Source organism: Triturus cristatus, chromosome 4_1 (assembly GCF_964204655.1).
Source record: "Triturus cristatus chromosome 4_1, aTriCri1.1, whole genome shotgun sequence".
Classification (NCBI taxonomy): domain Eukaryota; kingdom Metazoa; phylum Chordata; class Amphibia; order Caudata; family Salamandridae; genus Triturus; species Triturus cristatus.
Genome location: NC_140585.1, coordinates 1,265,228,294 through 1,265,253,221, shown reverse-complemented (window position 1 = coordinate 1,265,253,221; position 24,928 = coordinate 1,265,228,294). Strand labels below are relative to the sequence as shown.

The 24,928-nt window shown below is 47.9% G+C and overlaps 1 protein-coding gene across 1 annotated transcript in view; it reads left to right on the top strand.

Moving 5' to 3' along the window:
* Positions 1-24,928, top strand: part of ITGA5 (integrin subunit alpha 5) — a 285,403-nt gene that overhangs the window by 70,639 nt on the left and 189,836 nt on the right. Inside the window, exon 2 of the mRNA XM_085654764.1 lies at positions 21,637-21,767. Coding sequence (XP_085510890.1) covers positions 21,637-21,767 — 131 coding nt within the window. The remainder of the gene's footprint in view (positions 1-21,636; positions 21,768-24,928) is intronic.

The window sequence follows — 24,928 nt, the reverse complement described above, 5'->3', positions numbered from 1 at the left end:
TGCTGTTTGGGCATGTTAATCACTCGCTGGGGTTTAATTGTGTGCCTGCAAGGAGCACTTCCTTTTGATAGGTCCTAAAATGACCTTGATCAGCACCAATCTTTTCACTTAAATTATACCTGATGATTGTCCGTGTCATTGTGTATCCTACCCTTTTCCACTGGGCAGAGTCCCTGCTTCCGAGAATTCTTAGTGGAGCCTCTGATGTTTCTCATTTAATCGTTTTTGTCTTTCACTCTAGAAGCATTTTCCTTTTTTTGTTTAAATTGAGAGCCACTGTTTTTTCCTTTGGTGTTGTGGGTCTCCCGCAACAGTAATGCAGAGGTTGGGTTTTGTTTTGTGTTCCATAGCTCCAGTGATTACGCCTTTAATTCCTAGTTTAAGCTGGGGGCTGTTGACAACACTGTTGAGCCGGACATGCCAGGCGGCTAGTGCTCCATTTCCTGTCTACAGTAATAACAGGAGTACAGGTCCAACATTGCGTGTGAAGGCTGTAACCCATGGATATTCATCTGATGTGTAGTGGCTTCAGGCGAAAGTATAGCGCTCACTATCAGACCTAGTAAGCAATGGTTTTTCTGTGAATTTGAATATTGGCCACCCTTCGGTACATGGGCAGTAAGCACAGGAGGGGACTGGAGTATTTTCCCATGTCCACAACTGCCCCATGCTTTTTCATGAAGAACCCAAACTCAAGCTATGTGTCAACTCCAAGGATATGGATTCCCCAAAATCCAAACATGCATGTGATGTACACCTGACCGATCCAGTTGGTAGCAGCTGGATTGTCCTTGGCCAGTTCTTTTTTTTTTTTTTTTTTTTGGGCCAGAGACGGTTAAAGCTTAATGTGCATATAATACTGTGTTCCTCATCTGTTGGCTGTTTGCTCGCTATGCTACCTGGATGCCCTTACTTTTAATGGTCGCCCTGACACTACCATTTTTAAAACCGAAATCTGCTGCAGTGGCTGGATCCATTGGCCTTCAATGAGAGGAGCTGCAGGGCTTAATCCTCAACACTTCATATGATATATTAAACTTGGATGTCACTCTTACATGAGTCAAACATCTAGAGATGGTTGAAGGAGACTAGAGAATCCAGTTTGAGCATCTTTCAGCGTAGTTGTCATGTGTGCAAGATAATTTGAGGACACTTGTTCTAAGTTTGCATTTCTTTTTATTCCATCGATTCCACTTCTTCCTTGAGACATGGAGGTCGTGAATGTTTAAGAGAAAACCTTGTGCCTGAACTTTCTTTAAACTATGATCTCAATTATAGATCCCTTTTCAAAGGCAGATCCATTCGCAGTTCTTGTAGGAAAATATATAGCCCTGTCCTGCTTCTGAACTGCAAATTTTTACCCAACCGGGATAACTATCTGATCACGAGAGAGGAAAACTATTGGATATAATGTAATCCGAGGATGCTGCAGTGGATTGGCGCGGAGCAGTAACCCTCACTGACATTTGAGGCTGAAGTTGCAAATTTTACTGACCTGTATCGACAGATTTGTTCTCAAAGTACCTTCTGAACTTCCATCCCTTCCTGTGAAGGGCAGTTTAACTTGTTTTGCTTGCTAGCTAGGGCACTTTTGGTGGTATGTTTGTGCCTTAATGCCCCTAATGTAACATAGTGCACCGTTTGCTCTGTTGCGGTTACAGTCCTAATAGTGAATACCTAGCTATTCTTCACAGCTAAAACTTTTGAGCTGGAACTTTAAGGTTTGTGATGGGATCCATTCACTGCTAAACTCGGTGCTGCCCAGACCAAACTCTGGGATGAGAGATTCTGAGCCTCGGCCAATATCCCAATATGGGGCTATGCTGATTTAAAATGTCTTCATACACCGTATATGAATGTTAAGATGGAGTAGTGGTGCAGGCGGTCTTTACCGTCTTCCCCAACTGGGGCGATCTATTCCACTCCTACCAAGCAGTGGTCTTTTCGTTGTTGAACTCTGCTGTGCTCCACCAGTATGTTGGTCCTGAGCCTTCTGTCGTGTCAGCTGCGGCAACTGCAAGGCATGGGGTTCACTCTATAAACACTATACGCTCTTCTCTTGAAAATACCCCCTCTCTAGGAAAACGGTGCGCTTCCTACCATTGGTAAATACTTTAATTTTCAAAACATCTTTGCTGAACTCACAACTTAATGCAGCGCAGGAATCTTTTTTTATTAATACAATACATCATACGGAGATTAGAAGCAAAAAAGTAAAAACCTTGCTGGGCGTGGGAGAGTCTTGTTAGATCCCTAAAACATTTAAATTATATATTCCAGTAATGTAGCTGAATGTTCTTTGGTTTACTAAAGGAAAGAAAACTTGTTGAAACTCCAGTGTCTGGCACACTACCCATGGGTTGTATTTATACATTACTGCTAATCGCATGTATGCCCATACACCACGTGTACTTCTGTTACCGCAGCTACCATTTTCTGGAAGCTGCCTGCTACCTCCAAGCCCAGTGGAGATCTTTTTCCTTTGTTCTTTATTGCTCGTCGAACCTGCATACTCTTCCTGGTCTCTTTATTTTTAAAGTGGCTTCATGGAGCAGTCCGCTTCATCTTAGGAAGAAGATGCTAGTAGATTCCTGGTTTCTCCCTATGATCAAGGCTTACTGGGAGTTTCAAAAGTGGGTTTGTAACTGAACAAGAATTTCAATCAAGGAGGTGTCTACATACAGAGAACTAGACCAAGAGAATCACAACAGTGTAAGGGTGACTTGGCGGCCCATCAAACCACTCTAGCGTATATGTGTGGTCCCTGGGGAAACAGGAGCGCTGTCTCTGATGGAAGATAGATACAAGTAGGATGATCTGGGTAAAAACTCAAGCAGAGAGAATGATCGTCTTTACTTGCCATCTCCAGTCAGATGGCGTAGCTGGCCAATGCCATGGGGCAACTGATGGCCCCAAGTCCTGCAGGGAGTGCTCCTCGTGCAGCAATCCAGAGGATCCTTGCCATCTGACAGCATGTTCAAATCTGTCTCTAATCCTATCAGGGAAACATTGGCAGCTCCCCAAAATGCTTTGACTTCTTCCCAACCACAGTACGGTGGCTCTGGATTGAGTTCTACATATGCATTGCAAGGCCAATGTCCCAGGTGACAGAGGGGTGAACAGCTAAAAGCTGTTAACGCAAAGGTGTGTGTGCCTCGTAACTGCATCTCTGGGTGAAGACCAATGCTGACCTGATTTTCTGCTGATGCACAATTCCAGCTACACTAGTTGAAAGTAACTGGGCCAGTTGTCTGCAGACTTCTGCCACATGCTCTGACCTTGTGCTGAAACCTCCAATTTTTCAGGGCAGGTTGTGCCCTGAAACCATGCCCATAAGGGAGGTGCCAAAGCCCCCCTGCTCTAGGATTTGATTGAGAACCTCTCAGAATAACCTCCGTAATGACCACCATCCATGCAGGCACCCGTTTTGCCAAATCTGAAAATCTCAAAACCCATGCCATGCACAGGTTATCAAATGAGAAAAATAGGGAAGGAACCTCCTCTCCATCCGAGAGTAAGCGTTCCTCTGGCATGGAAGACTGACACCCAAGAGAGGTATTGGTGGTTCTGAATATAGGACACTGGGATGGGTTCCATGAGGGAAAGAGCTTTTGTGGGGTAGGGCTGATGACGTCTTGTTTCCAGGGCGTTTATATAGCTTAAACCAAGAACCTTGATAGACAAGAAGGTAATGTGATTTGGGTTCCTATTGGCAGAGATGCCATTGATTGATCACCTATGTCGAGAGCGTCTATTCTAAGTGTTTCAGCTTCATCTAGATTTACTATATGAAAATGTGTCATGGGTGCTGCTCTGCCGGACCTCTATTGGACACTCCTCACCTATGGAGTCTGATCTTCCCTTATATTTGAGTGCCGTCTGTGCTATGTTTCAGCAGTGTACTTAACAGTTGTTGCCGCAGAGAACATTTCATAAGTACAGTGAATCATCGCAGTAAATTTGTAGATGCACTGAACACCGAAAGCAACATTTTGCACTGTGGCAGGCTTTTCTTTAATGTTTAAATCCCAACTCGAAAACGAGACTGGTGGATTTGCCAAAGCTTGTTTTTCAAAGCTATGTACCTTAGCCCACGAGTGAAGGGGCGTTGATGTGAAGCTGTTGTGTTTCCATGCACGATTGTAAGTCTGCCTCTTTTGTAATGCATAGCGCCTAAAAGTATTGCCCTCTTGGTACACCAAGGTCTGGTAAGAGTTCCCCTTTCAGTCTTTTTCCCTGTTTGGGGAGTTTGATGTGTACCTGTCTCGATAGGGCCACAATGGAATGGGCTATTAATTATTTTGGATTCATTTCGAAGGTGTTACAACCTTTCAGAATTTCAAAATACACAATGGGCCAAGTAGAAAAAAGCAGCCAAGCAGAGTGTGGCATGCAGTACTTTCTAAGTCCCTTTGTGACTACGCAATGGCCACAGAAGTCTGAGATGTACTGTGCAGTGGTCATTTGTAAAATAAATAGACACCTGTTTGAACCCAAACTTTTTCTTGGGAGCCCACGGCTGATACTGGAGAATGCTTGAGTGTCTGAACAGCAAGGCCACCTAGCCTTAATGGCTTCTCTTGCCTCTTTCTATCACCAGCCTACAATGTCTATCCTTTTATCAGACCTTTGCTGCTTCATTTTTATCTCTCATTTCTCCATCTGATTGTTCCTATCTTTCTCTTATTCCTTTTATGCGTTTCTCCCTCAATATACGGGTCAAAGTTGGCTGATATAAATGATGTCCCGGTCCCTCAAAATGAGCGCTGTGGCTGAATCCGTACCAACGGAGTGCGCTAACAACATATCTGTGCTTTCAGGGCAGTTCATAATTCGATCATCCTGACAAACTGATGGAAACCTGTCCAAGAAAGGCTATGGCAGCTCCAGGAAAAGTTAGGTCACTTATTTCCTAGGAATCCCCCCCCCAGTAGGGCAGGATTCTGGTTGTAATGTTTTGTTTTGGCCAAAGTAGCTAATATTACTGTGAAACTTTAATTAGGAACAGAGAAGTTCAGCAAAATCAAAGGGTGTTTTAAATTATTTGCCAAAAACGGGTCCAACAGCACTGAGTATTCAAAGTTAAATGTTTATGTATTGTGCTTATTCAAGTGGTAGGTCTGTTTCTAAGCATTTCCAACTTCGGTAAATGACAGATCTGAGACCAAGGCAAATTGAGCTAATTGCCAAGGGTCACACGTGGTTAAGCAGGGAAAGGTGAACTTAAACCTGCGGCCGCCAGCTTCCAGAGGCCCAGCATTGCTTCCAGAGCCACAGCATTGCTTCCAAATGACAAGTCTACCTTAAACCTGGAGACCATCTAAGAGTGAGCTGGCAAATTGGCAGACAAGAAGGACCTGGCAGGCAGCACCTACTATTCACAAAGTTTGTTTTTGTGTTCCCATTTTGTTTTCGTTTGTGTTGTCCAGCAGCTGAACTCTGGCTGCTGAACACAGACTGCTCTGTGTGTGTGTTTATAGGTTGTCCTCGACGCAGTACTTTTCTGACACGTACACATCTTGTGATCTTCGTAACTAATATCCTGTCATGGCTGCTAGGGCTGCAGTTGCGGCTGAATTATTGGAGTCGTCCATCTCTCTGCATGTGCTTCTGATTTGCTCCTAGGGTCCAGTGCCAGCTTCTGCTCGCTAGTGAGAATCTGTGAAGTAGCAGGGGGGAGCTGTTCAAGGGACTCGAGGGGATGGGTAGGGTGAGAGGAGCTGCCTCCATAGAGGAAGATGTGCTACCATATGGACTAAGAAACATGTCCAGAGCGCTCCCGCTATCTCAACAGACACTGTTCTATCTATCTTCTATCAATCCTTCCATCTATCCATCCATCTAGCGATCATCCATCTCTCATCCATCCATCTATCTCTCTATCTAGCTCTCATCTATCTATCTCTGTCTCTCTATCCTAATCCTACTAGACCTCTCAGCCGCATTTGATACGGTGAACCATCAGGTACTGATTCAAAGGCTGAAGGCAGTAGTTATTAATGAGATGGCTCTTAGCCTTCTGGCCTCATTCCTCATGAATAGGGAACAAAGGGTGTGCTTGGACAACTATAAATCGGAGCTTTTACCTCCCCTGTGGAGTTCCCCAGGGTTCAGCTCTGTCCCTAACACTTTTTAACATGTATGTGACACCTCTGGCTGAGCTAACCAGAGGACATGGCTGAAACCCAACTTGTCATTTCCATTTCTTCAAATGTGGACACCATTGTGGGAAATTCCATGGCTGTTTAAAACTTATCATGGACTGGATGCACCAGAACGATCTCAAGCTAAATACGGGAAAAACAGAAGTGATGGAGTTTGGGACTCGGGCACCGCTCTGGAGCCAAGAATGGTGGCCGGTAGAGGCAGGAAACTGCCCTGTACCTGCAGGAAAAGTCAGGAACATGGGAATCTTGTTGGACGATCAACTAAATTCCCTAGCCCAAATTAACCAGCTTGCTTCTTCCAGCTGAAAGTCCTACGTAAATGTTTTCCTTTTATCCCCCAGAACTACAGAGATCAGTTATTGTCGCTCTGATTCTTTCAAGGATTGACAATTGCAATGCCCTCTTAATGGGCGTTAACAAGCGCCAACTGTCCAAACTACCATCTATACAAAACGCTGCAGCTAGAATGCTGTTAAACATTCCAAAGTTCCATTATATATCTGGCAGCATTAAAACCCTTCACTGGCTGCAGGTGCAACAGCAAATTGAGTTTAAAGCTTTGTGCTTGGTACATAAAAAACAGTTTGGTGGAGGAGCAGCTGATTTACAGAAACTATTTCAGCAGTACACTCCTCGGCGCAATCTTAGATCAGCTAACAAAGGTACCCAGAATACAAAGAGCTGGATGTGGTGGTTGGAGCCGGACATCTCGTGCGTCCAGATTGTGGAATGAATTACCAGACGATATCAGACTCCAACCTTCCAGACCATGGTTCAGGAAGTTGCTGAAGACGTGGCTATTTATCAGGCAGAAGTAAGGTACTGCTCCTGTGCTAAACCTGTGTCCTGCTATAGCGCCAAGAAGCCCCTCCGTATTTGTGCGCTCTATAAGCATAATACTTACTTACACTCCTACCTATCTCTCGATCTCTCATCTATCTCTTCTATCGGAGCGGGTCAAAATGACATTTGGATCTCTGTCCAATAAGAGTACGACGTAGTTATCAAAACCTCATGTTTTGAGAAGTTGCCTCCTTGCAAGAATCAATTAATAGAAAATATAAACTAATGGATCGTCACGTCAGGAGCAACATAGCTTGTTTCACACCCAATGCATTTTTTAGCTCCTAGGAGCAAAGCAATTCTGTTGAAATAAACAAACTGAACACCTAGCACTTTGTAGTGAGACAACATATGGCACCCGAGCGGCATGACTGCAATGTTGGTTCAGGCCAGTATGTGAAACATGGTGCATTGGGAGGGAGGGGTGGAGGGGGGAAGCAGGCCACTGACAAGATTATTGTGTGTAAAAGGCCGCTTTATTGGAAACAGGTGCACATTACAAATTAAAATCCTTGGCCGAAACGCCTTCCAAAACTAGGCCTCACTAAATATAACATGCCTAGCCCCGCCCCCTCCCCTAAATACCTTCGAGCCCGCCCCCGCCCGTACATTACAACATTACAACAATATAAAACATTATAAAACATTATAAAACATTACACTCCTGTATAACCCCCCCAACAATCTCTAAATCCAAACCTTCTGTTAACCAAAACTCCCCTGCCTGCCCCTTTTCAGCTATCGGCCCCCAAACTGTGTAACCGAACTAAACTTACCAAACTAACCTTTCCCTGTCTATAACCCCAACTCAACCACAATAACTCCACCAACCTCCGGTAAAACTGACCAGAATTCACCATAACCCCCGCACAGCACCTGTTCCAAGCGACAAAGTACAAACATCGCAAAAACCCCTTGCACACCTGTCCCCAAAAAACGCCTGAAAAATACGCAAAAAGGGAAAAAACCCGAAAAACTTACACTAAAAACCAGCCCCGAAACGAAAAAAGTGGGGGGCAAAACACAAACGTGTTTTTTGACGGGGGGTAAGGGTGGGAACAAAAAACACGCCACTAGCCTAGCTCCCGGCCACCAGGTCACCAAACCTAAAATGGTGGCCGGGAGCGGGCGCCCAAGGTATTTATACCTGCGCAACATTCCGTTACTTTTGGGCTGCATTTGGGCTACATTTTCCCTACTGGCAAGCCCAAATTCGAAAAGGCCGCGCAGGGCCAGCAAACCCCTCCCTCCACACACCCCCTCCCAAACTGCCCGGGGGTGGGAACTCCCTGCGGTCGCCTTCCCCCCCCCAAGCCCCCCTTGGGAGGGAGGGGTGGAGGGGGGAAGCAGGCCACTGACAAGATTATTGTGTGTAAAAGGCCGCTTTATTGGAAACAGGTGCACATTACAAATTAAAATCCTTGGCCGAAACGCCTTCCAAAACTAGGCCTCACTAAATATAACATGCCTAGCCCCGCCCCCCGCCCCCTCCCCTAAATACCTTTGAGCCCGCCCCCGCCCGTACATTACAACATTACAACAATATAAAACATTATAAAACATTACACTCCTGTATAACCCCCCAACAATCTCTAAATCCAAACCTTCTGTTAACCAAAACTCCCCTGCCTGCCCCTTTTCAGCTATCGGCCCCCAAACTGTGTAACCGAACTAAACTTACCAAACTAACCTTTCCCTGTCGATAACCCCAACTCAACCACAATAACTCCACCAACCTCCGGTAAAACTGACCAGAATTCACCATAACCCCCGCCACCCAGAAAGAGGGGGGCGGTGCAACTACCCTCCCCTCTTTCTGCCCCCCAACAAAAAAGGCCTTAAACACAACGAGCCTGATTCTGCCCACTCAAGCACCGAGACAATACCTCCCTGAGCTCCAACAAGTAAAGATCCATGCCCAACCTCGACAAATGGACCCCATCTCCCCGAAAAAACTCTACCGCCTCAAAGCGGATATCTTTGTGGGTAACTCTCCCAAAGCCCAAATCTCGACAAAACCTGGAGATCTCCAAATTCACTTTCCTCCGTGACCTATCAATCGCCCTGGGCTTCAAAGCCCCTCTCCACACCCTCCGCGGGACCAATTCTGTCCAGAGGACATGACAACCAGACCAATGCTCCTTCAACAACGCCAAGTCTCTTTTCATGGCTCGCAACAATACCACCCCTTTCACACTACAAAGATCATTCTCCCCCAAGTGAATTAAAAGAATATCCGGGCATTGTCCCTTCACCATGGCTTTATTCAGACAGGGGATCAGCTCCCTCCAAAGCATCCCCCCTTTCCCTTCCATACCAATCGAAAAAGGCTGCTATTGAAACCCAAACTCCCCCCAAAATAACTTTTGCACGCCTGAACGTGCGCCCACTTGACGAAGGAATGCCCCACAATCCACACCGTCAATTCCCTCGTGTGTGGCCCGGCCACCGAACCTGAAATGAAAAACAAATATGAGACTCAAACCAAAGCAGTGGACGCAGGCGCCGAAAGAGGATTTTCCCTTACATATTTGTGAAAGCAGGAAGATGACCAACGCCCCAAGCGCATTATATCGCCTTGTGACCAACCCCGGTTATGCGCCTCAGTCGCTGCCCCAATCCTGAAAGAATGTGTCCCAAACTGAGCTCCATCCAATCCCAACTGCTGTAACCCTTTACGCAGGACCATACGCAGCTGATAGTCAGAGACGCGCGCCCCATCTATGTGTTGAAAAACTAACTCACCCCCATCCCCTCCTGAGAGCGTCTTCCATTGCCTTGCCAAGCGCAGCGGACATGTGCAACTAGGGGATCCTGCTTCCAACCAACCCCCTTTACCAACCCCCTTCTGATCCGTTTTGGAACTGGACAACCAAACGTGTACTCCTGTGTCCGATAGGAAAACATCCTGCCAACAAATACCCCGCTTCACCTTGGTCCCCAGGAGCTCCGAAACACGGAAAGCTCCAAAAAACATGAAAACCATAAGGGTAGAAAACAATGAAACTTCAAAATCATCCGTGCAAACTGCAGGCAGCACAGCCAGCAAACGAGCCAGCGTCTGCCAGGAAATCGGCAAACGGGACACCCCAGTACCACCCCGTTCTCTCGCCCAACCCTCAAGCATCCTGCGTCCTATTTCCCCGGCAGACGGGGCATAACCCCAAAAAAGCTTACCCATGAAGGCAACCCCTGCCAGTTTCCCCGCAATAGTGACTTGTGACAGACCCTTCTCAATGAGGTCAAGAATAAAATGAACCACATCCTCTGAACTGCGCCCCGGCTCTTCCCTCCTACAAGCTCCTGAAGCCAAAAATTCCTTCCATGCCAATGTATACGCCGTACGCGTGGAAACAGACAAGGAACCTACCACCAGTTGAAACACCCTGCGTTGCCGACCGACCAGAGGTGCTCCGGCATCGGGGTCGGTGTCCTGTCCGCCTCTTTGGCCAGCCCATGGAATCTCTCCCACTGTGAACGAGACAAAGCATCCGCAATGTCATTGTCCACGCCCGGCACGTGCAAAGCCCTGAATGAAATGTCATAGCGCAAACAGCCCAGCACAAAAACCCTCAGCAGTTTCAAAATCTGCTCATCCCTGGCCGATTGCCTATTGACTATTTGCACCACCGCCATGTTGTCCACACGGAAAAGCACCCTCTTGTGTTCCAGCTCTTTGCCCCAAATGGTCAAAGCCACCAAAAGTGGAAAAAGTTCCAAAAAGGCAATGCTCCGCCCACCATTCTTCCACTCCTGTGGCCACTGCTCTGCACACCAATGCCCCTGCCAGTAAATGCCAAAACCCTCACTGCCCGCTGCATCTGAAAACAGCTGCACATCCCACTGTACATCCTCGTCCCTGACCAAAGGCACCCCGTTAAATGAGTGCAAGAAAAAGGACCACATCCGCAAATCCTCCTTCACCCCTGCCGACAAGCGCACGTGATGAGGCAGGTGCCGGCCTGCTAAAGCCCGGCCCAGGCGCCGACAAAGTCCGCCCCGCCCGAACCACCCTACAAGCAAAGTTCAGATGGCCTAGCAACACCTGTATTTCCTTCACCGTCACCTTCTGTCGTGCCAACATCTCGTCCAGCAGAACCAACATTTTAGATTTCTTATCCGCGGGCAACCGAGCCTGCATCGCAACTGAGTCAAGTTCAATGCCCAGGAATGAAATGACAGTATCCGGCCCCATTGTTTTCTCCGGAGCCAAAGGCACCCCCAACTCCTCCATAAGCTCCTGAAACGACTCCAGCGCACGCCGGCACTCCGAAGAGCCCGGAGAGCCCACAAAAAAGAAATCATCCAAATAATGTGTGACCCAGCTGTGACCAGTGCGATGCGTGAAAAACCACTGCAAAAAAGTGCTGAAAAGCTCAAAAAGAGCACATGACACCGAGCAACCCATAGGTAGCGCCTTATCCACATACCATTCACCCTCAAATTGTATGCCCAACAAAGGCCAGTCGTCCGGATGAACCGGGAGCAGCCGGAAAGCCGACTTAATATCGCACTTTGCCATCCCTGCAGCTGCGCCCGCGGCCACAACCAGTGACATGGCGACGTCAACTGAGGAGTATGACACCGAAGCAGCGTCTTCATCGATAAAATCATTGACTGACGACCCTTCAGGCCATGACAAATGCTGAATCAGCCGAAACTGCCCTTCCTCTTTCTTGGGCACCACACCAATAGGGGAAATGATCAAATTAGGAACTGGCCACTCTCCAAACGGGCCTGCCATCCTCCCCTCATGCACTTCTTTACGCAATTTTTCCCTCCCCACCAGCTTGTGCTCTGATGCGGATTTCAAATTATCCGCCCACCGTCTCTGCCGGGGCCCGTGGTACCCCAAATGAAAACCCCACCTGAAACCATCCAAAAGAGTCTGCTTTGCCACCAAGTCCTCGTAGCCCTCCAAGGCATCCTGTAGCCGAGCCAATTTAATTGGTGTAGGAGCCCTTTGGCCCAGAACCCTGTGCGCCCCTATCCCCTCGCCCACCCTGTGACTGCTGCGCGCCGCCAGACATCCCTGCACCTGCTTGCTGCCCTCCTGATGGCCTAACTCCCCAGCAGTTGACGAGGGGGTGCCGCTTGCCGCACTTAGAGCACTCGTGTTTGTATTTACAATACTCCCGAGTGCACAGGCCCTTGTTGAAATCCCAACAAGCCCCGACCCCAGTCTGTGATGCGGCTGAGCCTCCCACCCCACCCCGGGTGGGCTTTCCCTGAAAGGGCCGGTAGACTAGCGGCAGACCACTAGCCGTAAAAATCGTCTTACCCCCTGGCGCGGCCCCCATGGTATGTTGCCACCGGTCATTATCCAACTCGCCCCATTTAGCTTCAGCATCCCAAGCCATACGGGCTCGAAATTCCTCGTCATATTGAGCCCAAGCATAACCCGTACCAGTGATTTGAGCCTTTCGAATAACGTCCATATACTTAAATATGGCTACGCAGCGCTCGGGAAACTTTTCACAGTAAACACTAGCATAAATTAAAAACGCCGCCGTCCAATTCTCGATCGTCAGCGGCACCTTAGGGCGCTTGGCCAACTCGTATTCCTCCTCTTTAGAACCCTCCTTAGACCTCACCTCCCTGTGTAACAGCTTCAGAATCTCTACATATTCACCCTTCCAAATACGCTCTTTTGTCGCCAGCAATAAATGCGCACCCAGAGGTTTAGTCACCCCCATATACGGGAGCTTCTTGATCTTTAATTCCTTGCTCTGCGGCTTTTCCTTACCATCGCCTGCCTCCGCCTTAGACCCACTCTCCACCTTGGCCCCCGACAATGCTCCTTCCGTCCCCGTGCCAACCCCCGTGTCCTTCACATACTTGCCTCTATATAATCTCCCCTCCGACAGACCCCCACCCCCATCCTCCCCAGACCCCACAGACACCATAATAGGTTTGGCCTGTGTTTTTGCGCTCTCACCTGGCTCTAAAGAGGGTGAGCGGACCGACTCCGACCGCCTCACCGCCCGTGCAGAAGAATCCTGTGGAGGATGCGCCCTCGCTGACGGGCCGTGCTCTCCTGTAGGTTTCACCACCAAGGACTGTGCAGTGGGTGCCACACCCGGAACCTGTAACATACTATGAGAAACATGAGAAGTTCCCCCCCCCCTTCATAGCCCCGAATCTCCCCTTCCTCGGGGCTGTCCTCCTCATAATCAAGGAGTATTGGCTCGTCCACCAGCAAATCCTCTTGAGCAAAATCCACCACACGGGCCTTACCGGACCCTGAATGAGCACCACCGGCCTCCGCAGCCCTAAAACCTTCCTGCGGGGGAGCCGACTGTACACGCCGGTCGCCCCCTCTACCTTGCTTAACACAACAATCCATCCTGTCAGAAAAATCCATCCACCTTGACCGGCGTGACGTTGGGGCCAGCGAGGCCGCGCCGGACCTTCGTGAGCTGGCCACGACGGGATCCCCCGCCGGTACGGAATGTGCCGCGCAAGGCCTCATCCTCCCTTCTCCTCGGCGATAATGGGCCGCACCTCGCCCTACCGAGTCCGCTGCTCTGCTACTTGACCTATCCTGAAAAGAAAAAGTTTGGACTGGTGTGCCAGGAGCAAGAAAACCACTAGCTGCCCGCGATCCAATACCACTCAAAAAACCCGAACTTGCCACACCACTACCCGACGCACTCACTCGTCCCACTCCCACACTCTGCTGCGCCACCCTCTCCTCCTCCTCCTCGCTCCATTCCGGCCGAGCATGACCTAACGCCGACGCCGCAACCTCGCCATATCCTCTCCCCACAGACAGCGACCTAACCGGCCTAGCACGGGCACGACCGCTCGCCACATACACTGCCCTCGGCCTGTCGCCACCTACCGTTACCTGCCCCCGGGCACCTGACCACCCTGCTGCTCCCTCCCCACCCAGGCCCCGGACACCTTCTGCCCAGGAGGGAAAAATGTCCAGGCCCTCGCTCGCAACACCCCCCCCCCCCCCAATTGCCTCCCTGTCCCCTACAAACCAACCTTCTTCCCTAAACTCCCCTTCCCCAGCCCCCCCCACAAGCTCCTCATCCACGGCATGCCAGCCCACCCCTCCCTGGACCTGACGCTGCTCTGCACTCCCCCGCTCCAAAAACCCCTGCTCCCCCTGGCTCCTCAATTCCGGCGCCGGACACCACCCCTCCACCTGTGCCCATTCTCCCTCCCCCAACGAACTCGCCCCCACCGAAAAAACCGCGCCCCCTATCGATGAACCCGGCGAAAACAATAAAGGGCTGACAGGCGCTGCTTCGCCATGCCCCCCACACCGCTCGTCCGCCACCCCTGACTCCGCATACCTTCCCATGCCCCTCAACTCTGGCACTGAGCCACGTGACAGCTCCGGTCCCAATTCTAACCCCCCCGCACTCCCCGCGACAAACGAGCAATCTGCGATCCCAAAACCAGCAGAGCCGGCCACAAATTCCGACCCCCGCGCCAAACCCGCTCCCAACCCGCTCCCTGCTCTCCAACTGCCGGCCCGCCCACACTCAGCAAAACCCCCTCCTCCCGCGCGCTACTTAAAACCACCTCCGGCCCCGAAGACGAACGACGCTTCGTGCCGCGCCCGCCCCGCGCTTACCCACCACCGCAGGAGCTGACCCGGAGCGCGCCACAGACGCCAACAAACCCGCCCCAGGCCCCGCCGCAGACACCACACCTGCCTCCCCCGGCACCGCGACCCGACTGGCCATAACGAGCGGGGACCGCCCTTCTCACACGCGGGCGTCCCCGCTCACTCACCGAAACCTGCCTGGAACGCTTCGGCGAGGTACACGCCGCAACCGCAGCCGCCACTCCGGCCGAGGCCTGCCGCGGGGGCCGCGACGGCCCCGCGACGTCCCCGATAACCAAGTCCATCCTGCCTGCCTCCGACAACAGCCGAAGGGCCTCCAGCACTCGGTAATCCTGGGACGACATCACGACCAACCTTCACACAAAGTAAGAACACCTCAACAAAAAACACGCCACTAGCCTAGCTCCCGGCCACCAGGTCACCAAACCTAAAATGGTGGCCGGGAGCGGGCGCCCAAGGTATTTATACCTGCGCAACATTCCGTTACTTTTGGGCTATAATTGGGCTGCATTTGGGCTACATTTTCCCTACTGGCAAGCCCAAATTCGAAAAGGCCGCGCAGGGCCAGCAAATCCCTCCCTCCACACACCCCCTCCCAAACTGCCAGGGGGTGGGAACTCCCTGCGGTCGCCTTCCCCCCCCCAAGCCCCCCTTGGTATTGTCGAATGAAAACATACTGGCTGGGAACATCTCTTTAAACTGCGCCTTCTTCAAACGTTTCACTCTTTTTACTGTTTCCCGGGAGCTGCTCTGCACTTCGCAAGTGGCGCCACCACATCACCTTCCACCACAGAAGTGTTCTGACTCGCAGCCTGCGCAGTCGCGAGACCTTTCGTTGCACCTGTCTATTGCACGGATGTCGAGACTGTGTGGGGGGCGGGTGAATATTTTTACAAAGACTCCGCTATCTGAGGTACCCGGAACAATAGCTGACAAACAACCCTGTCACGGACACTTATGTGGTAAGCATTACTAGGTGCTTGGGCAGGGTCGCGCTGCCAGCAAGACTAGCACGGTAGCGTATCGTCTGTCTTTGGCTGTTCCGTGAAGCGGACATGTTCCTGACCTCTACAAATCACTTTTTACGGGACCGAGTCCGAAAGTTAACTGCCACATTTTACCCAGCTGGGACCCGGGTGTGCGCCTCTGTGCTTTGTGCACTCTCCCGGTTTTAGCCCTCAATGACCCCTTTGTGCAAGCGGTGTCCGTCTGTCCCTCCCCCCTACCCCGTCCAGTTTATAACCAGTAAAGTCGCTGGGCCTCCGTGCGCGCGCAGAGTGGAAGGCACACCTGGGCTGTCTCTGTGGGCCCCGTCAGCAGCTGAGCGAGACTTGTAAAAACCCGAAACCGAGAAAGGAATAAACAAAGCAGGCCTGACGGCTGCAGGAGATCCCGAAGGGTCGATCATAGCATTGGAATTGGTAACTGCATCTTACACTGTGGCGATAAAAATGTCGAAGCTTGCAGAGACTCCTGGCTGTGGGCTGAGCTATGGCGTCACGCCCCCCGCCCCCCCCCCCCCCCCCCACTCCCCGCCAGAAGTTGGTACACTCTATTCATGGCGTATGTCCCTGCCCTCAAAGGATCTCCTCGTGCCCCTCAGACGCACCTTGTCAGCTGGACCGCTACAGGTCCCTTGCGGTCTTTACTGAAGGTGTAAATCATACGCCTTTTGTTTAGGGACCTCTCCTGTCCTTCAAGAGGAAACCCAGTCACGTCTTTGAGGTAAAATCTTTAATTGGAAATCTCTGCGCTGTTCTGTATTGTGCCTATCCCTCTGCGGTGTTGGGTGCAGTGGAAAGAAAGCCAGTATTGCTCCCTTGTTAAGTTTGTGTGACATTTTACATTACAGACGTGATTTCCCATGCGACAGGAAGTCTTCCAAAGCACTTGCTATGCACTGTCTGTGTCTCCATCTTGGAAAAAGTTGTGCACTTGTTGGTCACGGTGACATTACGTTTGACCCACTCAGCACCCATCATATCTTTCGTCATCTTAGCTCTCTGATGCTCCACATCAAACTGCAGCTCTCCAGGCTTGTGCTGGTAGGCTAGCCTCCATCTGTAGTGCCCAGCACCATTCAGGTTGGATGCTGTGCGTAAACGTTACCTAAATTGATGAATCTGGCCTCTGCTAAGAAGCTGGAAACTGGGCTGTAGTTACCACTGCTTTTTAATCCATATAATGCCTGATCACGGTGTGAGGAAAAGGACGCAACCAAACCACAACTGCAGGATTGAAACATACAGGTTGCAGAAAGATGGTCTGATGAAAATATTGTTCAGCTGGCTTGCAGTGCAGAATATTATCCTAAACAGTCACTCTGGGACAAGGTTCACCCTTATCGTAATGCATATTTAAAGACCTATTTACTCGGAGGCACTGACCAGAGGAAAACATTTTAGGGTGCTTTGTACATTTTCAAAATTGTAAATGCAGCCATCGTGTTTTCTTTCTCGAAGTGCAAATTGGGAAGAAGCTCGAGATCATAACTTATACTTTGATTGCCTAGAAGGCTTATGATGGACATTGGAGTTCTGTATTTCGACTGTCTAATTTTTTTTTTTTTTTTTAATTAAGATGAAAAAGAACAAACCCACCTTGGTTACTCTGTTTGAAATGTTTCTTTTTGAAGGCCAGAACTGGCAGAATGACTAATTATACTGCAAGGCTAGAAACCTAGGGTTTTGTGATCCATTGATCAAAGTTTAATTTTCTAAAGGGGTATGTAAGGACACGAGTGAAGTCCTTACGATTAAAGTGCCAATGCCACTGATCAGCTCATAAGCAAAAGGAACAAATGGTGGACGGAATGCTGAACAATGCAAACATTCACCTCCTTGTCACAAAGATCTGGGTTTAATCCTTCGTTTACCACGCCACCCCAGTTTAGACCCAGCCATGTGCAAATCAGTCGTGACCCTGTGCCTCATGGTAACAGTTCAGCCTGAATTGCCAAGCCAGGTCCTCCCTGGACCGGAAACAAGCATCCTGGGACCGGTTTCGGGGCTCACAGCCTTTTACTTTCTGATGGCTTGGTGCAACTCCTTGGTATCAAGAAGCCACAGGCACTTTTAGATTAAAAGGTTAAGGTGTTTTGCTGCAGATTGTGTCATTATGAAGAAGCTGTGTGTCAAGATATGCCATTTGGAAGAACCAGCTTTGAGGAAAATTTGTCCTAGTTGCTTTTTTTTAGCTCGAGCCTAGGCAGCACTTGTGCTGTCTTTTCGAGATCTGTTGGTATATACATAGTGGGCTCACAGCCTTCCTATTGCTTTTCATTTGTTTCTTTCAGTGTCCTTTAAAATCCTTGCTTCCAAGTGTTTAATCTTTTCTATTTGTCCCTCCCTTTCGGCATGGAGCAGTGCCCCAGTACTTGTAGCCGTCCAACTGTCCCATTATTGCAACTGTAAAACGGACTACTTTTTCCTTTGTCTAGGAGAACTGCACACACATGTTTAATGTTTTCAGTTGCTGAGCTCTGATGTCAGGCAGCTGCCTGTTTCACATTTTCGTTTAGAGTTCGTTGGGAGTGGGGAGAAGACTGATAGGCAGGAGTCCATTTTCAACTTCTAAAAATGAAAACGTTCTAAAGTGGATAGGTTTCCAAACATTTTGTATTTACACAAGAGTAATGACAATAAAAAAAGTGTGCAGGCTGCCTCGCTGTATCAGTGAGAGTAGAAGAAGACACATAAAAGGGACAAGGGTTTCCAACCAAGTCCATAGTGCTGAAAATGTGGGTGGCCATCTTAACAAACCACCTGCGACCTTTTTGTAGTTTCGTTCGTAGGTTCTGAGTTTCAAGAAAAGGCACTTATATGCCCTTCAAACTTTTGACAGAGCAGGGTTAGTTAACTGAGACTCATGCAGCCGCCCTTCGCAGGTATGAAGATTCTCCCCAAGTGAAATACCGCCTAGGACTTCGAAATTATATTTCAATGGGCAGAACTGATTATGTGCAACTCATCGCCTTTGAAGTACTTTGCATTTCACTTTTAATGATTAATGCTATTTATTTCGAGTAAACCTTCATTCCATATAAAGGGGAACTATAGCTCCTTTAACAGAATGTGGCCTATGGTTAGGGTGGACGACCTCGGAGCTGGGGAACCGGGTTCGAGTCTCAGCAGGGACGCTGAACATACTGTGATTCTGGGCATCCCCATGCCTTCAAAAAAATGAATGTCCATCTGTAATGTAACTGGTGCTCATGTAAAGCGCTCCGATACCTTCAGGTCTAGTTCGCGCTACAAAAAACTCCACAAAAAAACAAAAACGTGTTGGCGTAGTTACTTTTAGGAACGGCGAGTGTCTAGGATGCTGCACCCTGGAAGTCTTTTTCTCTCCTTCCCAGCAGTGGATGGGATGAGCCTCTTTACTAGCCTGACTGTTGGTTTTACTGTAGTGCCTTATGCTGATTGGTACTTTCTTGCGGCGCAGTCTCATGCTCGAAGTAGGGAGGAAGCGGACAGTCATGAGTGATGCCGAGCTAGTAGTTATTGTCTCTGCCCAAGAACACAGATAGGTAAGCGACGTCTTCCTTAGCACGGATGCACATGGGAACTCCTTCAGTGAAAGATACTGTTTAATATAATTTGTAGCGTTCACTGCTACCTGTGCGCTGTGCTAACACGGCAACAAGCAAATGCAATGTGACGCTGGCCGTTTAAAATCCTGCCGAAATTTGATTTGCAAGAGGAACAAGTGTGTATTTTGTGGATTTTCTCTTGTTCAGTTGAGTTACAATAGAATACCAAGCCGAATATCAGTGATCATATCCCTTCGCTGTTCATTGCCCTCGGATTTATTTTGTGTTGCTGCTGCTTGGGATCCATGTCGTTTGATATACTGTAAGTGCAGGGACGCCATTGTAAACCTAAGTAAATGTTAGGTTGATGTTAATTGTGTGGGTTTAAAGCTATGTGATACAGTGCATGCAGGGCCCTGCCCAGTGAAGGGTATTATATGCAAGTTCTTGTACACATTTCTGTATAAAACAATGATGGTTTCGCAGGCTTCCGAACACATAATCTTCCAATGAGAATACGTTTTTTGTTCAAGGACCTCACTTAAGCTTTCCAGTGACTTGGGTTTAGTAACGTGTATTTTGGAAGACAGAACAGTATATACACAGAAGAGGGAGGAGCTCGATGACTTGTTTCCTGCTGGCCATGTTCTCTTTATGCCGACTGACTGCTGCAGTAGAACCTCAAGAGTTTGTTACCTCCCTATGGCAAGCGTGATGTCAGCTTTTCAGCACCAGCTCTAATTCGTTGAGTGGAATAGAACCATTACACGTTCATGCCCTCTGATTAGAAGTTGTTAGCTGCTCTAGCAGGCGAAGTGCTTCCGGGAAGCGTGAATCAAATGCTGAGAGCGCGTTGCACAGATTTAAATTTTTCAGCATGTGTATCAGTGACACTTCTGTTTTCACTGTGTCTGACGTTTATATCTATCATGTGTGGCCCTTTATCGAGAGTAACAAGCAAGAAAATGTATAAGGGACAACACAGCAGATCTTTCACAGATTGCCGTACCTGGAATAGATAACAAAATCCTCCTTGACATAGGCCAGTTTTGTATATGTGTGTGCTTATTTTTAAATGTGTTGTGTTTCTTCAAAATGCAGGCAGGCGCTCCCAATCACCATGAACTTGGATTCATTGATCTTCCCAACCTTCTCTTATCCAAACTCCACTTAAAAACACTCTTTTTCGGAATACATTCCTCACTTTCAAGGACAAACTAGTAGGGCATCCACCCTGCAAATTGTATACATTTACAACGAGCTTGCTGTGGACCACCAAGTCCCTGTGGAAAGAAGCGTTGTACAAAGCTTCTTCGTATATACATAACTATTATACAAGTACCAAAAAGTAATTTCTGATTGCTGCTTAAGCCTGAATAAAGTATTTCATTGCACAAATTACAAACCTCTGGGAATATGCCTACATTATTGCTTCGGTTTATACTTTACCGCGAACAACATGGTCAGAACTACTGAAAATTATGACCACCCCCTTAGATTATACAAAATGCCCGTGTGCATCACTTGGATTCTAACTAAAACTTGCTGCAACTTTTTCAGGAAACTTATGTTGGAAATATTTGGCTCCATTTTTGCAACTTCTTTTCAGGGTAAATACACAACACGCATGCACAATATCCACTTTTACTTTATCCTGCTGATATTGAACAATATTGGCAAAACACAATGGCCAAACTAGTAGGTCTGCATTTGCATTGGCTATGCCAAGGCTTGTTTTTCATGTCACTATAACAAAAGTAAACATAGCATTGAGTGTAAAAATGGAAAAGACTACTTGTAAAGGGAGGAAATGATTATGCTGACCAAGATAACCTGTATTTGCTGGTTTTTCAATCGGTCCCAGCAAATTTCTTTGAATGTACCGCATATCCTGGTTTTCAGAGATGGAAGTTTTAATCCAGAAAGGTGACGAGTCTTTGTGTGAAGCTGTGAGCAGCACTCCTCAGGAAGTTGCATTTAATTTTCTAATTACACACCTTCATTTATTCGTATTTTAGTGTCCAGTGGTTGTGTTTTCTGAGTTGGGCATTGCTGTCCATTGTCATTCTCCACTCCATTGGTAGTGCAAAATTGTTTTCCCAATTCTTGGTCCCGGTCTTTGGTTTTCATAGTGTGTTCACCCTGGTTACAGTAGGGAAATCACAATGGTGCGGAGTGTTGGTATGGGTTCTTAAAATGTACTTCCTGCTTAAATTATTTATATAGAGCATCTAATGTTGGGTGAAATGTTTGCCTTGGAGTGTTGTTCATGAAGGTATTCTTCATTACAACATAGAATTATTCAGTAGTAATCCACACCTGGCTTTAGCCAAAGAATGCATTCACACTGTGTGGCATTAACCGTTGGAGCGTCTGCATGTTTGGTGGAGTGCCTATGGGTTGGTGGCTGGAGTTTTTTCACGCATATCGATGCTTCGTCTCATACATTCCTCGATCTGCCTTGTAAATTCAAGCACACATTTACACCCTATCTTGCAATCTTCCTACAGTGTCGGTGTCCTGATTGGGGCTCCAAAAGCCAACACAAGCCAACCACAAGTGGTGGAGGGTGGCGCTGTGCACTACTGCCCATGGAGTCGAAGCAGCAACAGCTGTACGCCCATCCCGTTCGACGTCACAGGTAAGCGAAGATGCCCCCTTGTTTTGGTTGGGGTGAAGGGAACAGCCGGCGGTGGGATGTGTACATTGCTTGATTTGTAAAAATCACTATATAATATCAATTACTACGAGGGCCAAAAGGTTTTCCTTGGAGCCAACCGCCTGTGGTGTCATATGCTGGTGTTACCATATATCAGGGCTGCCTAGTCTTGATTCTTCCTCCTGCATCTTCGTCCGTCACTATACCTTTCTTGCCTCAATCTTCCTCTTGAAGGCATCTTTCTTCCCTGCTCTTATTATGGCATGATTTTCCTTCCTCCTCTTTATCTACTTCATTCTCCCTTTTCTTCCTTTCTTCCCTTTGCTGAATAAAAGTCTGATGATGAAAATTTAGTTCTGGTCCTCAAATAGGAGCGCCCACCACATAGCATCACATGCACACATCAAGCACTGGAAGTTTGGAGCAGTTTTCCACAAGTTACATGCTTGGGCATTGATTGCTGATGTTTTGATAATGTTCTGTGCCCATGCTCCATTGGGACAGGAGAGGGAGCCAGTGGATACCATCACAGATCTTAATGCACAGAGGGCCTAGCTAAGAGCAGCCACTGATGAAGCCCGGTTCTGGTTCATTTGGTGCCTTCAAGACACGTCACAGAGGAAAGAAGTGACCTGTTAAGGACATGGGGCACGTTGTGAATTTATTGTAGGAATAATTATTCTACGAAATGAGTAGGCGAGAGTGAAAGCGGTTTTCAAGGGACCTGCTGCCAGTGTTTCCACTTTATAAATAAAAGACTTTCGCACAGCTTTTTCATTTTTTTAAATTTATTTACTCACCCATCCATTTCCCTTAAGTAAATAAAGAAAAAAAAATAGCGACTGCATCATGGCATGGGTCATGACAAGTCCGCACCTATAAATTATGAGGCTGTGTCATCATGCCTGCCCTCTCCTTTTGTTCGTGCTGTACAGCTAAGGCATTTTTACCAATGCTGTACAGCATGAGCAAAGGGCACTGGAAAGGCCAATACAGCTCAAAGTTTGTTATCTTTCTTTCACCTAATATTTAGGCTGAAGCATACCAGACTCTGCAGTTGTTTGGTTTGATAAAGACATCTTGAGACATTCATTAAGCTTCCATGGGAATGCATTTCACCCATTGCTTACCATTGGCTTTGTGGTTTGTAACTCACATTTTCAGACTCTCTATTTGCATGTTTTATTTGTTTTAGGATGTCTAGTGTGAGTCTCACAAGGAGTAAAGCCTTTTCACATTATCTCTCTGTATTATGCCACGAGTGCTCTTTCGGCAAACAGGCCTGTAAACCACCTTATCTTTTTACTTTTGCTGTGCATTCAAAGCCTGAGGTCCAATGTCAGGCTATGTCTTCGAGGAAGCTTGGTGTCTGCTTTTTTTCTCTGACTACAAAGTGAGAGGATTTATGTGACTATCTTGCTGGATGCTTGGGTTAGGAAAGGGTATTTTTTTCTAGCATAAAACATTTAAATGAACTGCAAGTATTTAAAAATATTTCAGCATTAGAAAAGCAAATATGAAGCACAGTTTTTGTTGATTCTGAAGTGTGTTGGGAACAAATACTTCAATATGATCAAATCAATACACTGTCATGGGTACTCATAAACTTTTCTCGGGGGCCAAAATTACAGTCTAGCTTGTGGCCGAGGGCCGCACAGATGGGCCTGCGTGATGGGGGCGGGGTCGGTGGGAGAGGTGGGGTCAGTAGGGGCAGGGCTACTGGGGTGAAAATAAAATCACCCCCTTTCCAAAACCTGACTAGACAACGCTGTATTTCGAAATGCGATGTGTGTGTATGTAACACAAATGCTGTCAATATTTTTATTGGGGTCTGTGTGTTTCTGACCATAGTTTTCTATCTTTGCCTTGTCTTGACAAAAACCCAGTTCCCTGCTCTTAGGTCATCAGTTGCGCAGATACTTGGACACACCCTGCATTTGTCTCTCAGAAGACACAACTTGTACCCCTATGCCTCTTAAAGTCGCTACAAACAACCCTCAATAGGCCTGTTGCGAGTTTACAGTACCAAGACCCAAGATCATCCAGCAAAACAGTGCATTTATAGAGGTAGGTTTTCTGTCCAGCCCGCTGTGCACTCCCCAGCTCATGAAACTTACCACGCGAATGTAACCTCAGGCAATACAAGCATAAGTGACTGCATGCTGTCATATTCCTAATGGACCAAGGCAGTACATGCATAAATGGTCCCATGCTGTAAAGTGCATTCTTGGGCCCACACAATGCATGCATTCAGGTACTTGGGCTGTAATGCACATTTACAATGGCACAATGTCTGGCATAATGGGCAAGAGACATGCTGTCTCTCACGCTGCCTTCTCCTAGTCAATGAGCTCGCCCTAGAACGCAGTAGAGGTATTGTAGTGTCATCTACAAGATGATTATCATCTCAGGTAGGTGCATATCATTTGATAATAATGCATGTATCAGGCAGCAAGTCTACTGCAATTCTTCCCTGAGCCCCACACTCAATTACTCTGCTCTTAGTGTCTGCTGTGATTCTAGGTTTTCACTCTGTCCCTGCACTCTGACTCTGGCCCTACCGGACCCTACCTTATGACTTTTTCATGCTTGCTATATCCCCCTACTTTACCCCTTCATCCTACCTCTACCCACCACTTCCGCCTTAATAATTCACTTTTTTTCCTGACCCGTCCTGCAGCCTGGCACTCTGTCACAACTTTACACTTCTATAGTTTTACCCTCAATGTACACCACTTATTATACCTCTCCCCCTGCCCATGGTTATTTCCTTATCTAATAAATGCCCCTCACTCTGTCCCTACCCCCGCTTTCTATGACCATCATCGCAATCTGCTCCCAGTGCCTCTTTGCTCAGCTCATTAGCTTCCTCTGTCTGACCCTCCAACCTCATGATTACACCCCTCTTCACTCTGCTTATACTCATTTCCTGGCCCTTCTATTTCACTATGCTCACAGCATGTCATTTTTACACCTACTCTGGCCCCAATTTCTTAAACTGCATTCTCTCTCTGCATCTTGACTTTTTAATGCTGCTCCTGCTCTCCCTCCATCACACTCTACCCCTATCTGGTCACACCTTTTTGGTGCCACACTGGTCTACTTTTTTCAGCATTATTTCTCTCACTCTCCTCATAAGCTAT